The 17,457-nt window shown below is 36.9% G+C and overlaps 1 protein-coding gene across 13 annotated transcripts; it reads left to right on the forward strand.

Moving 5' to 3' along the window:
• The first annotated feature begins 369 nt into the window (after positions 1-369).
• On the forward strand, positions 370-16,878 carry LOC128259563 (nucleosome-remodeling factor subunit NURF301). Of its 13 annotated transcripts, none has more exons than XM_052992037.1 (14): positions 370-503; positions 1,048-1,437; positions 2,580-6,503; positions 6,587-6,970; positions 7,031-7,363; positions 7,425-8,852; positions 8,916-9,046; positions 11,642-11,834; positions 11,880-12,245; positions 12,301-12,823; positions 14,489-14,599; positions 14,658-15,021; positions 15,879-15,963; positions 16,020-16,877. In XM_052992037.1, exons 2-14 carry the CDS (start codon positions 1,149-1,151, stop codon positions 16,199-16,201), a joined length of 8,313 nt encoding a protein of 2,770 aa, XP_052847997.1. In that variant the 5' UTR covers positions 370-503; positions 1,048-1,148; the 3' UTR covers positions 16,202-16,877. The 13 variants fall into 13 exon arrangements, with proteins under 13 accessions (XP_052847997.1, XP_052848000.1, XP_052847995.1 ...); XM_052992040.1 differs by having other exon boundaries at positions 458-594; positions 15,879-15,944; positions 16,020-16,878; XM_052992035.1 differs by having other exon boundaries at positions 458-594.
• The last annotated feature ends 579 nt before the right edge of the window (positions 16,879-17,457 follow it).

The following is a 17,457-nucleotide window of genomic DNA, read 5'->3' on the forward strand; positions in this document are numbered from 1 at the left end:
TTAAACTATGTTTTAAATACTCTGTTTTATACTTTGTCCAATTTTAAATAAACTTTTTTTTAAAATTCATCAAACTGTGGTCTGAGTACCGAATTGACCTTAAATTCATAAGCCACTGAAATAAAAAAGAAAACAAGATGTTGTTGTTTAAAAAAAAGGTAAAGTTTATTGTGTTTTTATATTTAAATTTTTAAAAGCTTTTTCAGTCAAAGCGTGGCAATGGAATTTATTTTTTTGTTGAGAAAAAACGCTACATTTGCTTGTTTTAAAACAATATTTTAAAGGTTTATCCCAAAATCTGGCGCTAAAATTCAAAAGGCATCCGATGTTGCGGGTCGGCGTAAATATCGAAAGCAACCCTGTCAATATCGTTCGTGCAACCGTAAGCAATCCGGTACCAAAACCGAACGCAAGGTGTCGCTCGCAGCACCGAGAAATAGAAGGGTCGCTGTGATTGGCCGACTGTACACCGTCTCCAGTTGTGTTCTGAACTGAAATGTTAGGTAAAAGTGGCTCTCGCAGTTTGATGAAGACAGTTTAAAATACTTAAAAATATTGTGTTAAACCCTCTGAAATCGTTCACCAACATGCTGGGTAATTTGTGCATCGACAAAAAGCGTTGATTCTGAGAGAAGTGGCATTTTTGCAGTCGCGAATATTTTTTCTGTTCTTTAAATGGCGGACAATGTGCGTTGGCTTCATTTACTCGCACACACACACACGCGCGAACTCTCGGTGCTGTCCAGTGCGTTTGCCATCGAATATTAGAAGCTCGGAATGTTTTGAATATACGTGCATGCGTACACCTACTATATTTAAACGGAACTACATATTTATGCTAAGCGAAACAAGCTGTTTTGGCGGGTTTTCGTGTGCCAAGCTTGCCCGATTCGAACAAAGTGAAGTGCATGCAATTAGCTGCTGGGAGGCTGATCGATTTTTTCCGCATAGGTCGTCGAGTAAATGTGTGTTTGAATGTGTCTTTAAATGAAAACCGAATTGGTCTGCGGTGGCAACTTGTGCTAAATGCTCCAACTCTCGTTTCAGATTTACTGTGCGGTTCCGATCTAAACCAAATCTGAGCACCCACAGACTCACCCAAGCCCAGAGGCCAGATAAAGCAACAGAGACAAGGAAAAACAGAAGAAATGAGCGGACGCGGCAGCCGTAAACGTGGTCGGCCGCCAAAGACGCCCAACGAGCGGGCCACAGGGCGCTTTAACTACCAGCTGCTCAAGAAGCCCAAGTATCTCAGCGAGGGCAAGTCGCAGCCCAGCACGCCATCTGCCTCCAGGGGTATCTCTCCCCAGAGCGACGAGGGCAGCAGGAGCAGTCACAACAACCACAACCGCGGAAATCGCGGGAGCGCCGCCAAGAGGGGACGCGGTCGCAAGTCTACCGTGCAGCCCAACACCAGCAGCTTTGCTGGAAGGAAAGGTGGGTATCGTTAGGCTACAGACTTGGACTACCCCACCACTAGGGGTTTGTCAGGGGCTTCTAGAGCTGTATATATCAACATCCAGGCTCAAAGTGTCCAGGCCATTCGACACTTCCTACGCTATTTATTAGCTTCCTTAAAAAAGCCGAATCACGTTGGTTTCACAAGAAATGGTTTGGATCAAACGGCTTTGCCCTACAGCTAATAAATCAAATGTATATCTTTTAATTATAATATTGAAATATTTGTTGTTTTGTAGAAAAATATCGGCTGTTAATCAAATATATCATCACGACTAGTTGTAATAATATAATTGGATATAAGATACATTTTAACAGTTTGTTGATTTTTGTTTTTTTTTAATTGGTCGGTTTGTGTAGTGGTCAGTAACATCGACGGCCAAAATGTATTCGAACAGTTTTAGAACTGTGCATGCTTTAAGGGGTTACATGGCACATGGGTTTCCTAGTACAAAAAACGGCTTATTTGTAATAATGTTTTCATATAAAATATTTTAAAAATAAGATATTGTGAAATTTAAAAAAGTCAAAACTTTGCTCTGACTCCGACGTTTCCCGCAGACCCTTGGAAGAAAGGATTCTCCGCGTTGACAGCAGAACTTTTTGCAGGATTATCAGAAGTCAAATTAAGAGAAGACATACACACCAACCTGCCGAAGTTACAGTAACTCTATCGGTTTAAAAAAATGTAAAGAATCTACCAAAACCCGTTAATTAATTAGCGTTACAGATCTACCACATACCAATCTATGGTACACAAACTATTTAAAGCCTGAATTGATATTGATCAATTTATTTTGTTTGTTTAAGGATCACTAACTAGGGGCAAGTAACTGTCAATAGTATAGTTAAACTCTTTTAATTTGTTAATATCGATAAAATTAAGATATTTTGATGGTATATTAGTTTTGAATGTGCAAATGGCAAGTATTGGTGACTTCAGAATTTACTGGCACACGCCGACCACATTGTAACGTTAACTTCCGCCCGATTCATAACAAAAGGACCTAAGCCCCACCAAAGTAGCTTTACAAAATGACAGGTTATATATTAGTAATTCGTTAGAATAATAAAAGTTAAAAATATTTTTTTTTAATATATCTACTTGTCTTATATTATAGGGTACGAGTCAGAATATCACTACGGATCTGATTTTGGAGAGTCTGAAGAAGACAAATCAGACATTGAGGATGACATGCTACTTACACCCAGTGACGACGAGAGCCTGGAAGCGGCCAATGAGAGCGAATCTGAATTCTCCGTATGTAGCTTCAACCAAAATGGAGTTAGTCGTCCTCTTCGTCCGCCTAGCCCAGAACCTGTATGGCTGCAGGAAGGTCGGCAATATGCAGCGCTTGAACTGCCCGATTCGTCGGAGGATCTATCTATAGCCAATGTCCACGTATTGCGTGCACTGAGTATTTATGAAGTACTACGACGTTTTCGCCACTTGGTCCGCCTCTCGCCATTCCGATTTGAAGACTTTTGCGCAGCCTTAGCTTGTGAGGAGCAAAGTGCGTTATTGGCAGACGTACATGTTATGCTGCTAAAGGCGATCTTACGCGAAGAGGACGCTCAGGGTACACATTTTGGCCCCCTAGATCAAAAGGATACTGTTAATATAAGTCTTTACCTGATTGATGCTTTAACGTGGCCGGAAGTTTTACGCAGCTATGTTGAAAGTGACAAGACATTTGATCGCAACGTGTTCCATATTTTAAGCCGAACTGAATACCCGTATACGGGCATAGAAAGCCGTCTTGAAGTGCTCCAGTTCTTGACAGATCAATATTTAACGGCCAATTCCATACGCGATGTAATGCTCCAGGAAGGGCCCATTCATTATGACGACCATTGCCGCGTGTGCCACCGACTTGGTGATTTATTATGCTGCGAAACGTGCCCTGCCGTTTATCATTTGGAATGTGTGGACCCTCCAATGAATGACGTACCTACTGAGGATTGGCAGTGCGGGCTTTGTCGATCACATAAGGTAAGTGGCGTAATGGACTGCGTCCTGCCCCAGGAAAAACAGGGCGTGCTTATCCGGCATGATAGCCTGGGTGTTGATCGTCATGGGCGCAAATATTGGTTTATTGCACGGCGTATTTTTATAGAGGATCAGGAGGATTGCACTTGCTGGTATTATAGTACGATAAGTAAGCTAAAATTGCTAGTAAACCGATTGGATTCCGAAGAATTGGAAACTCGGCTGCATAGCAACTTAACAGAACGACAAGGCGAAATCGAACGCCAAATGAAACTTACTGAGACTTTAACTAACGAGCACAAACATACTAAGCGAAGTTTAATTGAAATAGAACAAGAGGCTACAAATGAATTATTTGAAAAAAAGGAAATGGTTGAGGATGCTGAAGATGGTAATGCCAAAACCGAAACCCATTCGATGGAGGGATTAAAAAAACAGGAAGAAAGCAAAATGGTAACTCGTCAGAAATCGAATCAGTTGAGTACTGGTACGCTTCATTTTAAACTTGGTATGGAGCAAGGATTCAAAAATTATGTTAACCAGTATTCAACAAACCCAATCGCCCTTAACAAGCCGCAACGGAACGAGGAGCGGGATAAGCGGCGTCATTTGTCCCACAAGTTTTCGTTAACGACTGCTTCCGATTTTAAATGGATTGGGATTACCATGGGAACTACCGAAAATATGATAACAACGCTTAGACAGACGTTGATTAACTTCGAAGCCAATATTGCAGCTCCATTTTTAAACACAAACTGGGTGGTTAACAAAAAAGTTTGGAATTCTGCTGTAATGAATGCCCGCCGCGCTTCGGATTTTGCAGCCGTATTGCTACTGTTTCAATCGTCCCTAAAGAGTGTTGTTTTTGCTAATGTCTGGCACGAACAACTTGGTCATACAACTTTGCATCGCATAACAAGTGCCGAACGAGAAGAGCGAAAAAAACTGGAAAAGCGCGAGAAACGCGAGCGGGATGATGAGGAAGAACGTAATCGCCTAGCATTCAACTACATAAAGTATACCCTGGGTCTTAAGCATCAAGTCTGGAAGCAAAAAGGAGAGGAATATCGTGTTCACGGCCAGTGGGGCTGGCTTTGGCTCTCAAGCAGTCGACGCTGTGGTGTTCGTGCCCGCCGACCTCAACCTCTTCTACACAACAAAGTGTATGTCCACTACACAATGGGAGGTGAAAATGATGTTAATGAAATTATATTAGTCGACCCACGCACTCAGCGATTTATGCAACAATGTCAGTCAAGCAATATTGATGGCCAGGTTTGTCACTATTTACCGGAGCAATATACAAATGTAAAAGTAATCGAAGATGTTGAAAAAAAAATGATGGGCCACATCGATGTAAGTAAAGCACTTAATGCTCCAGGGCGTAGTTTTTATCCGAAAGTGGCTCGCAAATGTCGGTTAGATGATCTATTGGATCGTCGTATTAAACTGGCCGAGGTCGAAGAGCAGATTGCCTGTAGCGATGCCTCTGATATTAAACCGCTTGTAATTTCGTCTCCACACGTTGCAGCCAACAACAAACAGACGTGTCTAGAGAAGCGATTACTCCGCCTTACTGAAGTCCCATCAAAGGGGGGTACTGCAAACGTAAATTTGGAACTCGTTAATTCGCTGGCTAAACAAATTCAAACAGTGCGCTTGCAATTTAGCCAACTAAATCGTTTTGCTAAGATATTTCGTTGCTACACAAAGGAGTGTAATACAAATTCAAACGCCGTATCCCAAATAACTCAAAACACTTGCTACTCGCCGTTGTGTCTTCAAAAAGCGCGAGCCAAAAAAGAACTTTTGTTGTTGTTACGCAAGGCGCATACTGCAGGAAACGGCTCAAAAGAGACGGTTGCCGCTATATTGGGGGCAGTAAAAAAACCATCTATTCTCGAGCAAAAGCTCACTGAGGGTAAGAGAGATTCCAATCAAGTAGTGACGGATGAATCAGATGAAGGGAAACCAGGGGAATCCGAAGCGCCATTGGATTTACTTCAGGATTGGGAACACGGTCGCTCGAACGCTGTTCCTTTTACAGAATTATTATTAAGCGAATGCTTGCTGCTTGAACAAGAATTCGGAACCAACGCAAGAATCAAAGAAGAAGATGGTCCAAACGCCGGAAGCAATACAAATACAGACTCTAACACTCAAGACTCTGATAAATTGGATTATATCGAGAGTATGGATGTTTGCAGTAATGTTGAAATTGAGAGTACTGAAGACTCTATTGTAGGTGGCATAAACTCATCATGTTCAGGAGCTAACGCAGAAGATATTGATGTGACAAGCGGATGGCGGCGAAAACGTAATCAAAAATCTAAAAAAACCTATATTGGTACAAAAGATGTTTTAGATCAGACGTTAGACAAGGACATACCACTTAACAAACAGAACCGCAGATTTCCAATCACTGCACGATCAGTAAAACGCGAATGCATAAAAAAATATGACCGGGAATATTTTGATAATGGAAAGGAGCGCGTCTATTCCTCTAATTCACCTCGGGGTCGTGTATACCTCCTTAGTGCCCCTTCCAAGTTATACGAGCAAGCTGTAAAAACAGAGGACAAAATGACAATTTCAAAAAAGCCATCATATTCACGGTACCCTCTTATCTCAAATTTCTTTACTCATAAAAAGAAACGAAGCCTATTGGTGCTGCCGCGTTTCGAGCTGCTTAAGCTGGCCCGTCTGGGAGGAAAATCATCAACCAATGGTTTTCATCACGCTGCAAAAAATAACACAATTTGGCAATATCAGTGCTCGCGTCCCCTATTCCGAACGTGCTGGTCCTATCGCACGTCTAATGCCACTTCGTTATCCAGTCTAGCTCTTCAACTTCGAATATTGTGGTCGTGTCTTCGCTGGGACGATATGATAGCGAAGCCTCCTTCCACTGATGGGAAGCATCAGGTTACAACGGAAACTGAAATTGTAACTTTAGAGTTGTTAAAACTTCGACATGCAGGACGCTATGGCGAAAAAACTAGCTATTTGCGGCGAAAAGTTGTCATTCCACTTGAAATGCCTAAGACTATAAGAGGTAAGTTTAAAAATGTGTGTGCATGAACATACAATTCTTCAAAATATTTATTTTTTGCTTTCTATAATATATTAACTTTACAGAAGTAACATCCATACGATCCGGGCTGCGAAAACGAAAGCGCGCTGAATCCCCCCAGCCAACTGAGCCACAAATTACCGAGGAATGGGTCGAGGAAGATAAACTAGAACTATGGGAAATTAAATTTATTGGAGAGAAACAGGAAAAGGCACGCTTATCAGCGGTAACGCGATCTGTAGCATCCCGACAACTGGAGGCAAGTGGTACTATTGCTCCAAGCACTTCAGCTAATGGAATTCCAGGCGGAGCTGGTCGCGTTCAATTGACACCTAAATCGAGTGAAGACGTAAAGGAAAAAATGGAACAACAATTGAAATTGCAACGCGCTGTTCACCAGCAGAGAAAATTGGGCGGCACTAGCGAAGTCACTCGTTCTGTTACCCCAGGTAAGTTATTCTAAATTAGCGATGTGTGTTGAATCTAAACGTTTCTTTTAAATGATTTAGTTAAGGGCCAAGTTATTGGTAGTAGGCGTGTCATTGTCAAAAACCCTGATGGAACAACACGAATCATTCAGCAAGCAGTTACACAAGTTTCACGAACAGCAACAACTACACCAAACACGCCAGCGACAGCGACTGCATCCTCCACTGTAAACAACATGTCTAGCACGCAATCTACTTCATCTACTCCTACACCTCATAAGGTGCAAATCATAAGGGGGCCAGATGGCAAGGTCAGCGTACGCGGATTAAACCCTGGTCAGCAGCTTGTTCAGATGCCGGACGGAAAATTGCATGTGCTGACAACCACAACTACATCAAATGTAGCAGCGCAAGGTATGTCTTATCTTAATAACAGCATATTATTAATTTTAGTAAAATGCATTAATATTTATAGGAACCAAAATAAAGGTTCCCATCAGGCCGGCTTCTACACCGTCATCACCAGCAGTAACGTCAGCACCGACTACTGCAAATCAAGTAACACCAGTAATAAAACAAATTGCAGTTAAGCATGTCACGAAGAATTCCGGGACTCAATCTGTAGCATCTTCACAGCGTGTTGCTTTACCGCTGGCACAAATTAAGAATAAATTGTTGCTGGCCCAACAGCAGCAGCAAGCGGCAGTGGCATCTGCATCAACATCTTCGTCGCCGTCCGTTCAAAAGGTAGTTTCAAAAGTGGTGAACACGAGTTCCTCTGGACATAACCTCCAACAAGTATTCGTTCAGTCCGGTTCAAAATTGGTGGTAGGCCAAAACGCACAGGGGCAAAAAGTTATTATATCCACCTCACCTGCACAACAACAAGGCTCATCACCAGCTCAACAGCAACAACTTGTGCAATCTCAAGTTCTTTCACAACAAATTCAACAATCACCTCAGCAGCAAATCTCAATGACCCAGGTCGGAAGTCAGCCAACGCAAAAAGTAATCCAGCAAATTGTTAACACCAGCAACGTCCAACAGCAGATTGTAGTTGGCGGCCAACGGATCATTTTGAGCCCCGGTCAAACTATAGTCACTCAGAGAAACGTGCCGCAGAGTCAAGCGTTGCAGATGGTTCAGCAGCAAATTCAAACCCAGCAGCAGCAGCAGCAACAACAGCATGTTGTTCAACCCCAGCAGCAATTTGTTGTCCAATCGAACCAGATTGTTCAATCTTCCCCAAGTACACAAACGAAGTTGGTTAAACAACTTGTGGTTCAACAACAATCACAGCCTTCAATTGATGAAAAAGCACAAATCACCACAGTAGATGTTAATGAATCTGGTACGCAACAAGTGCTTGTTCCAAACTCCACTTTAGCCCAGCAATTGGCGCAAGGCAAGTTACAGGTGGCCACCGTAAACGGTCAACAAGTTATCGTTAAACCATTGGGAAATAATCAGGCGCAAATCGTAGCACATATAAAACACCAAGGCGATGGGAACGCTCACATAGTAACAAATAATTCAGTCACTGCAATGGCGCAAGCAAGTCCACAAAGCTCACCAGTCAAACAGCAAGCCCTCCAATCACAAAGTCCTCAGGCAGTCGTTGTCCAGCAGCAGCAAGTCCCTCAGCAGTCAACCACTAACTACGATAACTCAATCGCACAACAGCCCGTTGTTGCCCAGGGACAAGCTCAGCAGCAACCCTTAAGTGTTGAAGAAAGTCTTCTTCAAAATCAGCCTCCTGGAACAGTTATTAAATGTGTTACGGCTCAAGTATTACAAACGGAGCATGGGCCTCGTATAGTATTGCAGGGCCTGGTAGGCAACGACTTCACGGCACAGCAATTGCAACTAGTGCAAACTCAGGTGAAGCAGCAATTAATGAAGGGTGAGTAGTTAGGATTTATTTATAAAAAAAAACTACTGTAACGGGTTCTTATATTTATTACAGCTCAAGAATCAAATGGCAAACTCGGTGTTCTAGGCCCAACAAAAATATATTTAGCGGTTCAGCCGGAAACTTCAGTTCAATCACAACCACCTCCTCTTACCCCAGTTCACCAATCGGCTACGCATCAGCAAGTGAGTAGTTTTTAATTGTAATTTTAATGCGAAAGAAGCAGTTAGAAATAGATCAGGACTATTAGGAGTAGATTTGCTGATTCTCGACCAAAATGCCAACTTGTTTCTTGTTACATTCTATGTTTAAGTTAAGATAATTTTTTATTAAACCTGAGAGGCATGTTGCTGCTTTACTTGCACTTTTTATACGTTTCGTTTGATACCTTTAATTTGTTTGTTGGTTTATAATGAACATGTTTTTAATATTTGCGTTAACACATTTGTATACATTCCTAAGCAATAAACTAAAAAATTGTATTCCCGAGTACAGCAACAAAGACATTAATAATATATGAACCAAGGCTTTTTTTGCAACATAATTATTCAACAATCAAATCTAATCGAAGGGATCGTGATGTTTACAAATACATTACCCCAATTAGTTAGTACAAATAAAACATATTTATTTTGTCCATTTAATTTCAATAATAAACCAATGTATTTATCTTAAAATGTGAATATATTATTAAATATAAGTAACTATTGGATAATGAATAGCAAGCACATTAATTTACTAAAGATAATTCAGATTTTATGTTTTAAGCGAAGGCAAAATTATTAAAACAACTCTGTTTCAATTAAATTTTCTTGCCTGGGACATTTGGTTTCTATTATTACATAAAATAATTGTAAAATGTAAAGCGCTTTTTGCAATAAAACCTTTAACTAATTATGACCAGCTCTGTTTCTTTTCATTCATATAAACATGCTTTTCCATATGGCGTTGTTTAATAATATCTAAAAAGTTTTTAAACTTTGTAAAACATTTTTATACCATATAAATGCAATTGAAATTCTTTAAATGCTTTACTTTCATTTCAAAAACCAAAACCTAATATTTTATTTTGTTTATAATCGATTAATAATTTATTTTAAAGGTTAGCTTTTTACTGAAAAAGTGACGTTTATTGCGATTTCAATCTGTTTATTATGTGGCTCAACGCCATTAAACGCCTTATTGCTATGTATTAAAATATACCTGTAAAATTTCAAAAGTTACGTTTAGAAGTGTTTTAACCTTGTTGGTCACCAATTTAGAGTTTCGAGTTTGACCTCTAACCAACGGATAATTCTTTGGAATGCTGATACTGTTACCAACTTTGATAGGAACGACCTAAAATGTTTAAGCATAGTCTCAGACAGTTCTGCTTTAAAATAGGGAAAACCAAATTTTAAGAAAATTAAAAGTTAAATAAAGCGTTTACCCTTATCCCCTTAAATAATTACACCCAGAGAGCATGAATCGTTATTTAAAGCAAGAAAAACAAGCCAAATAAAGTCTTAGAAAGAATATTTGACAATAAATATTTAAATATTTACAAATAGTCTTTAAAAACTACTACTACATTTTTAATAAACTACTAAATAAATTGAGTAAAATATTGTACGTAAATTTCTACGTGACAAAATAGTTAAGTGGTCTGAATTCTTGCTTTAGTTGTTTCAGCTCATTAACATAAACACACAATATAAATTCAACGATCTTTCAAATTTTAAGTCGTGTGTCTTGTGTTTTAAAGATATTTATGCCATCTAACTATAATTCGAATTTCCTTAGTTCCATAACTATAAAATCAAAAAAAGGAGTTTAAACTTTTGTGAATTTTTGTTTCTGAATTAGTTGGATGATTATGTTCAAATTGGCCTTTGTGTTGACAAAAAGCGCATGCTTCATATATATGTATGAAGATAACTCTTCAAACATAACTTATAAATCAGTGCAAGAAAATAAATTACAGAGCTAATAGGCTATAAATATTTACCAGAAATCAGTTGAATCAGTTGCAAATGATTGCATTAAAATTAAATTGGTCATAATTTTAATGGCCAAATTCAATTTTCGTCTTAAATCAAATATGAATTAAAATACGAATTGCTGAAGAGATTAACCCCACACAGAGTTTTAGTTGGCTGACATATTTGAAGTTATACAAATCAAAGGCAAGTGTCGCTCTCTTAAATGGCAAATTAAATGAAGTTTTCTCCATATAAACGCATGTGCTAACGTCGGGATTGAGGTAGTTTTTCTAATATCCTTCAAAATAAACACAAAGGCTTTACCATTTTTATAATCATCTCATCTAAATCGAAATGAAGTTTACACTTGTCTAAAATTAATTTTCGACACTCCGTATACACACCTCACGTATCCTTCCACCATTTACATAGCATAATGGTCTCTTGCCACAGTTTTGCATTATAATTTAAAATCCAATTTAAATACTATTTTATCTTTGTAATAAAAAATACGTCAAATACCTTAAAATAAAATTCATGCTCTCACTGCTTAAAAATGTTTAACCATGCCTTAATGTCGCGTGTCAACAACTACAACTCCTAACTACGTGTTAATCTCTTCGACAACTACGACCACTTCTCAACTATAATAACACATAAAAAAGGTTGCCTGGAGTAAATACTACAACTGATTCCTGATTAAAGTCAGGTAGGTGTGTCTGTAAACAAATTTTTCTAACACTTTTTTTTCGCACACGTTCATATATGCGCAAAAAACAATTGATTCTGAATACAACTCACCATCTTGGAAACAATTAGGTTGGTGGCGGCGTATCAATTCCTTTTGTGGCGAACTCGAATTATATGTTGAATGAAATGAAAGAAGAAGTCTTTGATGATGAATTCATCGTCGTCTGCAGTCCTCCAAACCAAATTGAACCCACGTCCCAAAATGAAGTAACCCAAGGTAGAATTTCAATAAGTGATTTACCGTGCCACACCAACATTAGTTGTAAGCCAATTCTGCAAGCAAAAAAATTAAAAACGTATAATCTAGTTCTAGTTGAAGATCAAGACAATAGTGAACAGCATCGCCTAACATATGAAAGTGAAGACCTTAAACGATGTTCATTGCAGACCAACAACGTCGACAACGACTCGACTGCGCTAGCAACCTACGAAGCCAACCCAACTATTAGAATTAATTCCATAAGCAATGGAAATGAGCAGGAGCATAGAAAATGTGCAGAAACAGAAAAATCTAATATTTCAATTAACCAGCCCTTTGTCGGTAAATCTCTCCTATTAGAGGGCTTAGAGAATAAAGAACCAGCAAGTCACTCCGAGATCGAGGCAACAGAAACAGACTTAGAAAATAACCAATGCGAGAGCTTTGTTGTTACCAGCGGCTATATTCAAGAGTGTAAGTATTATTAAAAAATTTTTTTTTAAGTTAAAAAAATTGTTTTGCTTTTTAGCTATTTCAAATGCTCTTAGACAAGGAAATCTGAGCCCAGAACTTGAAGAAAAACTTGTTAATATGCAAAAGCAACGAGAAAATGCGAATTCAAACTGTATAGATGATTGGGAATTTGGCTCAAAAGAAAGTGCAAGCGAAGAAGCACTTACTCCAAACCGCGGCAGCTTTGTAACAATAAATAAGAACAGCGATGACGCTGAATGGAAAATTCGAACTTCGTTAAAACGTCCAAATGCAATAATAAGTAATAATTTTAATCGCATTTTAAAAAAAAATCACAGGCAGAATGAAGAGGTGACAGAACTCGGGGAACCAAAACAATTACAGTTGGAACGACATAAAGAACTGCTTAAAAAAAGTATTTTACGTAAACGGTCTTTACTGGAACGTAATTTACAAAATGAAATACACGAAGATGTTCAAACCAAAGTCCAGCGACATGTGCGCCCCTTAAGTGTAGCTTCACAAGAAGAACAAAGCGAAAATGAAAGAAGTGGCGATCCTAACATGGACTTTAAACGGTAATTATTTTATTGGTCTATTTCCTGTTTTGAGGTGTAAATAGATACTTCTACCTAGGTACAATTGCAAACGCCTTACACTTCTCACCTAGGTAAAAATTTTAATTTATCTTGAGAATATACTGTCTTTTGTATTTAGGTACTTAAATATTTGTATTTGTTTTTGTGTTCAAATTAGCTTGATGTCACTAAATTCAGTATTGTATTATTTTTACATATATGGTCATAAATTATCAATTAATATTTTACTGTAACTATAATATATGAGTAAATTTTACCGCATATGAAATATATAAATCCAGAGCGAATACAAAGTATCATTATTCAAATGCAACTTTGAGAAGAACCTATTGACCTCGAAATGATTAGTTGTTAAAATAATTTAATTAAAAAATTTTTACCTTGCTTTTTAAGCTTACTTGAAGAATTGTGTATCTTTTACCCTATCTAACATTTTTTTACGCAAATTTCTTGTACCATACCTAGTTCCAAAAAACTAGTACTTTAACCAACACTGTATATTTTTGCATTTGGTATTTACAAAATATACATTTACCAATTTCCCGAACCAATTGCACGCTTCTATGATAATTGCGTGCTCCCAAGTAAAAGGCCTATACTAATTCCACGGTGTATCTAAAAATACGAAAATTTAATGAATTATGAAGCCCATACGACTGGAACTACCAAATTTTGTGTGCACAATTTTTTTAAAACTCCGCCGCAATATAAAGTACGTATTTTCAGCACGACGAAAGTACATCTTAAAAACATTTCTTCAATGAAACCAATTTTAATTAATTTTGGAATCTACAGTTCTGTTTGATTTTATTTCGGCTGTAGTAGTATTCATTAAATTATTTAGTTTGATTTCTTATAGCATTAACAAAACCATTTTTTTGTGTTAAATTGTACTATTTTTTTTAAATTTCAAAAACGGTTATGGCAATCTTTAACAAGTTTTTAAAAAAGAATATTTGAAATTTAATTTTAAATTCATTAAATTTTGTTGAGCTTAAGAACATAGATTTTTAAGGTCCATTTTAAAAACGACCAAGGAATGTTCTGCTTGTTTTTTCATTGAAAGGTAATAAAGTTTTAATGCAAGTCAACTTGATTTTATAATACAAGACGTAGTAAAGGTTTTATGGCTGTTTTAAAATCGAAGAAAAGATAGTAAAATGGGTATCCAAAAATTGTGATTTCAGTTCTATAAAAAATTCAAACAAATATCAGTATGATAACTATTAAAAGCAAAATTTAAACACACATAGATTGTAGATTCCAAGAGAAATTCAAGTTGAAATTAAGAAATTAAAGGATTATTAGAGGCATTTTAAGAGCGGAGAAATTGTTTAAAACCAGACATTTAAACTTTGACGGCATGTTTGAAAGACGTGGTCATTGTCCAGGCACATGATTTTTATATTGCGTTGGTGCATTAGGTAAGTTTTTCAGCGTAATTCAGTTATATGGGTTACATAATTTAACATGTCGCCAAACATCAAATTTCCGTATTAGCTATACCGCGCAACGCTTACGTAATTGAATTTAGGCTTGTAAGGGACTTTCCCACAGAAGCTTGGGAAAGTACAAATGATTCGTGGATTTTATTGACTATGTACCCGTGTTATTTTACTGCATATACAAATTTAAAAACCACAGGACAGAGGCAAGTGCGCAGAACAGCAGGCATGGGGTCGGCAGGCCTAAGAAATTTACCAGGAAAAAGGAAAAGTTGTATTGCATTTGTCGTACTCCATATGATGACACAAAGTAAGTTGACAAAAATTTGTTTTTTTTAAGTCTGCCTTGATTAACACTGTTTAATTAGGTTTTACGTTGGCTGTGACCTATGCAGCAATTGGTTTCATGGTGATTGTGTCAGTATTACCGAAGAAGCTTCAAAAAAACTCTCGGAATTTATTTGCATTGATTGCAAGAAGGCGAGAGAGACTCAGCAGCTTTATTGCAGCTGTCGTCAACCATACGACGAGTCACAATTTTATATATGTTGCGATAAATGTCAGGATTGGTTTCATGGACGTTGCGTTGGAATACTGCAAAGCGAAGCGGAGTTTATTGATGAGTACGTGTGCCCTGAATGCCAGCGAAAAACAGATGCAAACTCTGATAACATAAAAAAACTTTCCCCCAATCAAATGGAAGAGCTAAAGAACCTAATTAAACAAATACAGGTAATAATTTTGAAGATCCTTTACTGATTCGACTATGAAATTATTAAATACAACTTTGTGGTCGGTTTCAATGCACTTGAAAAAATTTGTAGAAGTGGTAACGGTTTGGGTACGAGATCTAAAATGGTGATCACCATTTTTGTTTTTTTTAAAGGATTCTCAATTAAACCAAAATGCAGTTCACATTACCGCTAAGTGGCGTATAACGTAATTAAACAAATACAGTTAATAATTTTGAAGTTTTTCCACTGATTCGACTATGAAATTGTCAAACACAACTTTGTGGTCGGTTTCAATGCACTTGAAAAAATGGTCGAAGTGGTAACGGTTTGGGTACGAGATCTAAAATAGTGATTATCATTTTTGTTATTTTTAGAAGGATTTTCATTAAAACAAAATGCAGCTTACATTAACGCTAAGCAGCATATAACCATTAAAATGTTGTTCTTTTTTATACCTTTGCAGTTTGATTTAGCCATGTCCGGCAAACCATTATTTTAAAAGCTATTAGCAAAAACGTTATTTTTTGGGATATTAGTAGTGCCATTGCAGGCCCACTGATGGTGCCACCCAAAACCCGATTTTAATCTGGAGTAACTGGTGTTCAGTAGTCGGGACACTCGACTAAAATGTGTGTGCCACTAAAATAGGGCACAAAATACTTTAGTTAATATACCCCACATTCTGTTTATAAATTTAAAACATTTTTACTGACACTGTCTGGTATTGGGGTCAGTAGCAAAAAGCGCGCTTTATTATTAGGTTTTAGGGATCATTTACTACCCGCACTTCTTAACTACGCTTGGCCCACTCTGCCCTAGATTTTTTAACAAATATAATATTTATGTTTTTTATAGTTACACAAAAGTGCTTGGCCATTTATGGAACCGGTTGATCCGAAGGAAGCACCTGACTATTACAAAGTAATTAAAGAGCCCATGGGTAAGCTAAGCATAATAAATAAAATTACAAATTTAAAATAATGCCATACTTAACAGATCTCAAACGAATGGAAACCAAAATCGAATCAAACGCATACACTAAACTAGCCGAGTTTATAGGCGATATGACAAAAATCTTTGACAACTGCCGTTACTATAACCCGAAGGAATCATCTTTTTATAAGTGTGCTGAGGCGCTAGAGTCATACTTTGTTCAAAAAATTAAAAATTTTCGCTAAAATGATTTTGGTCAAAGTAGATATGAAATCATTAAAAAGCCTAAGAAGTGAAAAAAATATTGTAGTTTGTATATGATTCATATAATAACTTAAATAACGATTTCACAAACGTAGTTTTATTTTGATATCCAATGTAACAGTTACATTCATTATTAATTCAGATGTACGTACGTGTATATTTTACAATAAGATCAATGTACATATTAACCATATAAACTTAAACGACTATTATATGAGTTGTAAAATGAAAAATATTTTAATAAATATTTTGTCCTTTACCAGATAACTTTAAAGTGAAAAGTAGGCTAATTACCATAAGACTTTTGTATAAAAAAATTAAAATGTAAATAAACTCTTTTTTGCATTTGTTTTGAATAAATTTAAATTATATATCGTAATTTGATCTGACAGCTTTATAAATTAAAAGTAAAAAGCAAGCAAACTTCGGCAAGCCGAAGCCTATATACCTTTGCAGCTATAAAATTAATGTAATACAATTCAATCGAGAACTCTAATGGATCGGCACTTACAAAAATAATATAAATGTTTTCTTTAAAAGGGAAATGTTCTTTAAAAATAAAAAAAATATATATTTTAAAATATGGAAATTTTTTCTATAGTTTAGATATTTAAATGTTTGTACCCTGACCCTAAAATAACTTACTAAGCCTTAAAACTAGAAACATTTCCTAAGAATTAAAAATTTTTACTAAAAAAATAGAAAGGTTTAAATTGTGTTCTCTGATTTATGTTATTGCTTGCTTGGTCGCAACGAAAGATTCAATCTCGTGAACTTGGGGTTAAAGCGTATAACCAGAAATCTAAGTTTCGTAAATAAAAAACGCACTGCCGAGATAAACATATTTTTAAAATTTGGTTTGCACATTTATGTTTTTTGGCATAGAACTCAGTTTGGATAAACAAAACGTTAGTTTATATAAAAATTAATTAAATAATTTTTGCATCATATGAAATATAATAATCATCTAAGAAAATTGGTGTCTAATATTTTGACTGTCTTTTGTTTTGCCAAGCATTTACACGCATCCATGGCGCAGTACAAAGTCGTCCAGTTTTCGCGCGATAGGTTCCGTTCTCACCGAGGAACACAGAAATGTAATTACTTTTTACCTTTCCAGGGGGTATTTTAATTCCAGTCAGAATTTTGCAACGCAGTGAAGGAGACATTTTAACCCTGTTATGTATATATGTATACTGTTGATCAGCATCACTAGAAAATCTGATTTAGCATTGTC

This window comes from Drosophila gunungcola, assembly GCF_025200985.1.
Source record: "Drosophila gunungcola strain Sukarami chromosome 3L unlocalized genomic scaffold, Dgunungcola_SK_2 000005F, whole genome shotgun sequence".
Taxonomy (NCBI): Eukaryota; Metazoa; Arthropoda; class Insecta; order Diptera; family Drosophilidae; genus Drosophila; species Drosophila gunungcola.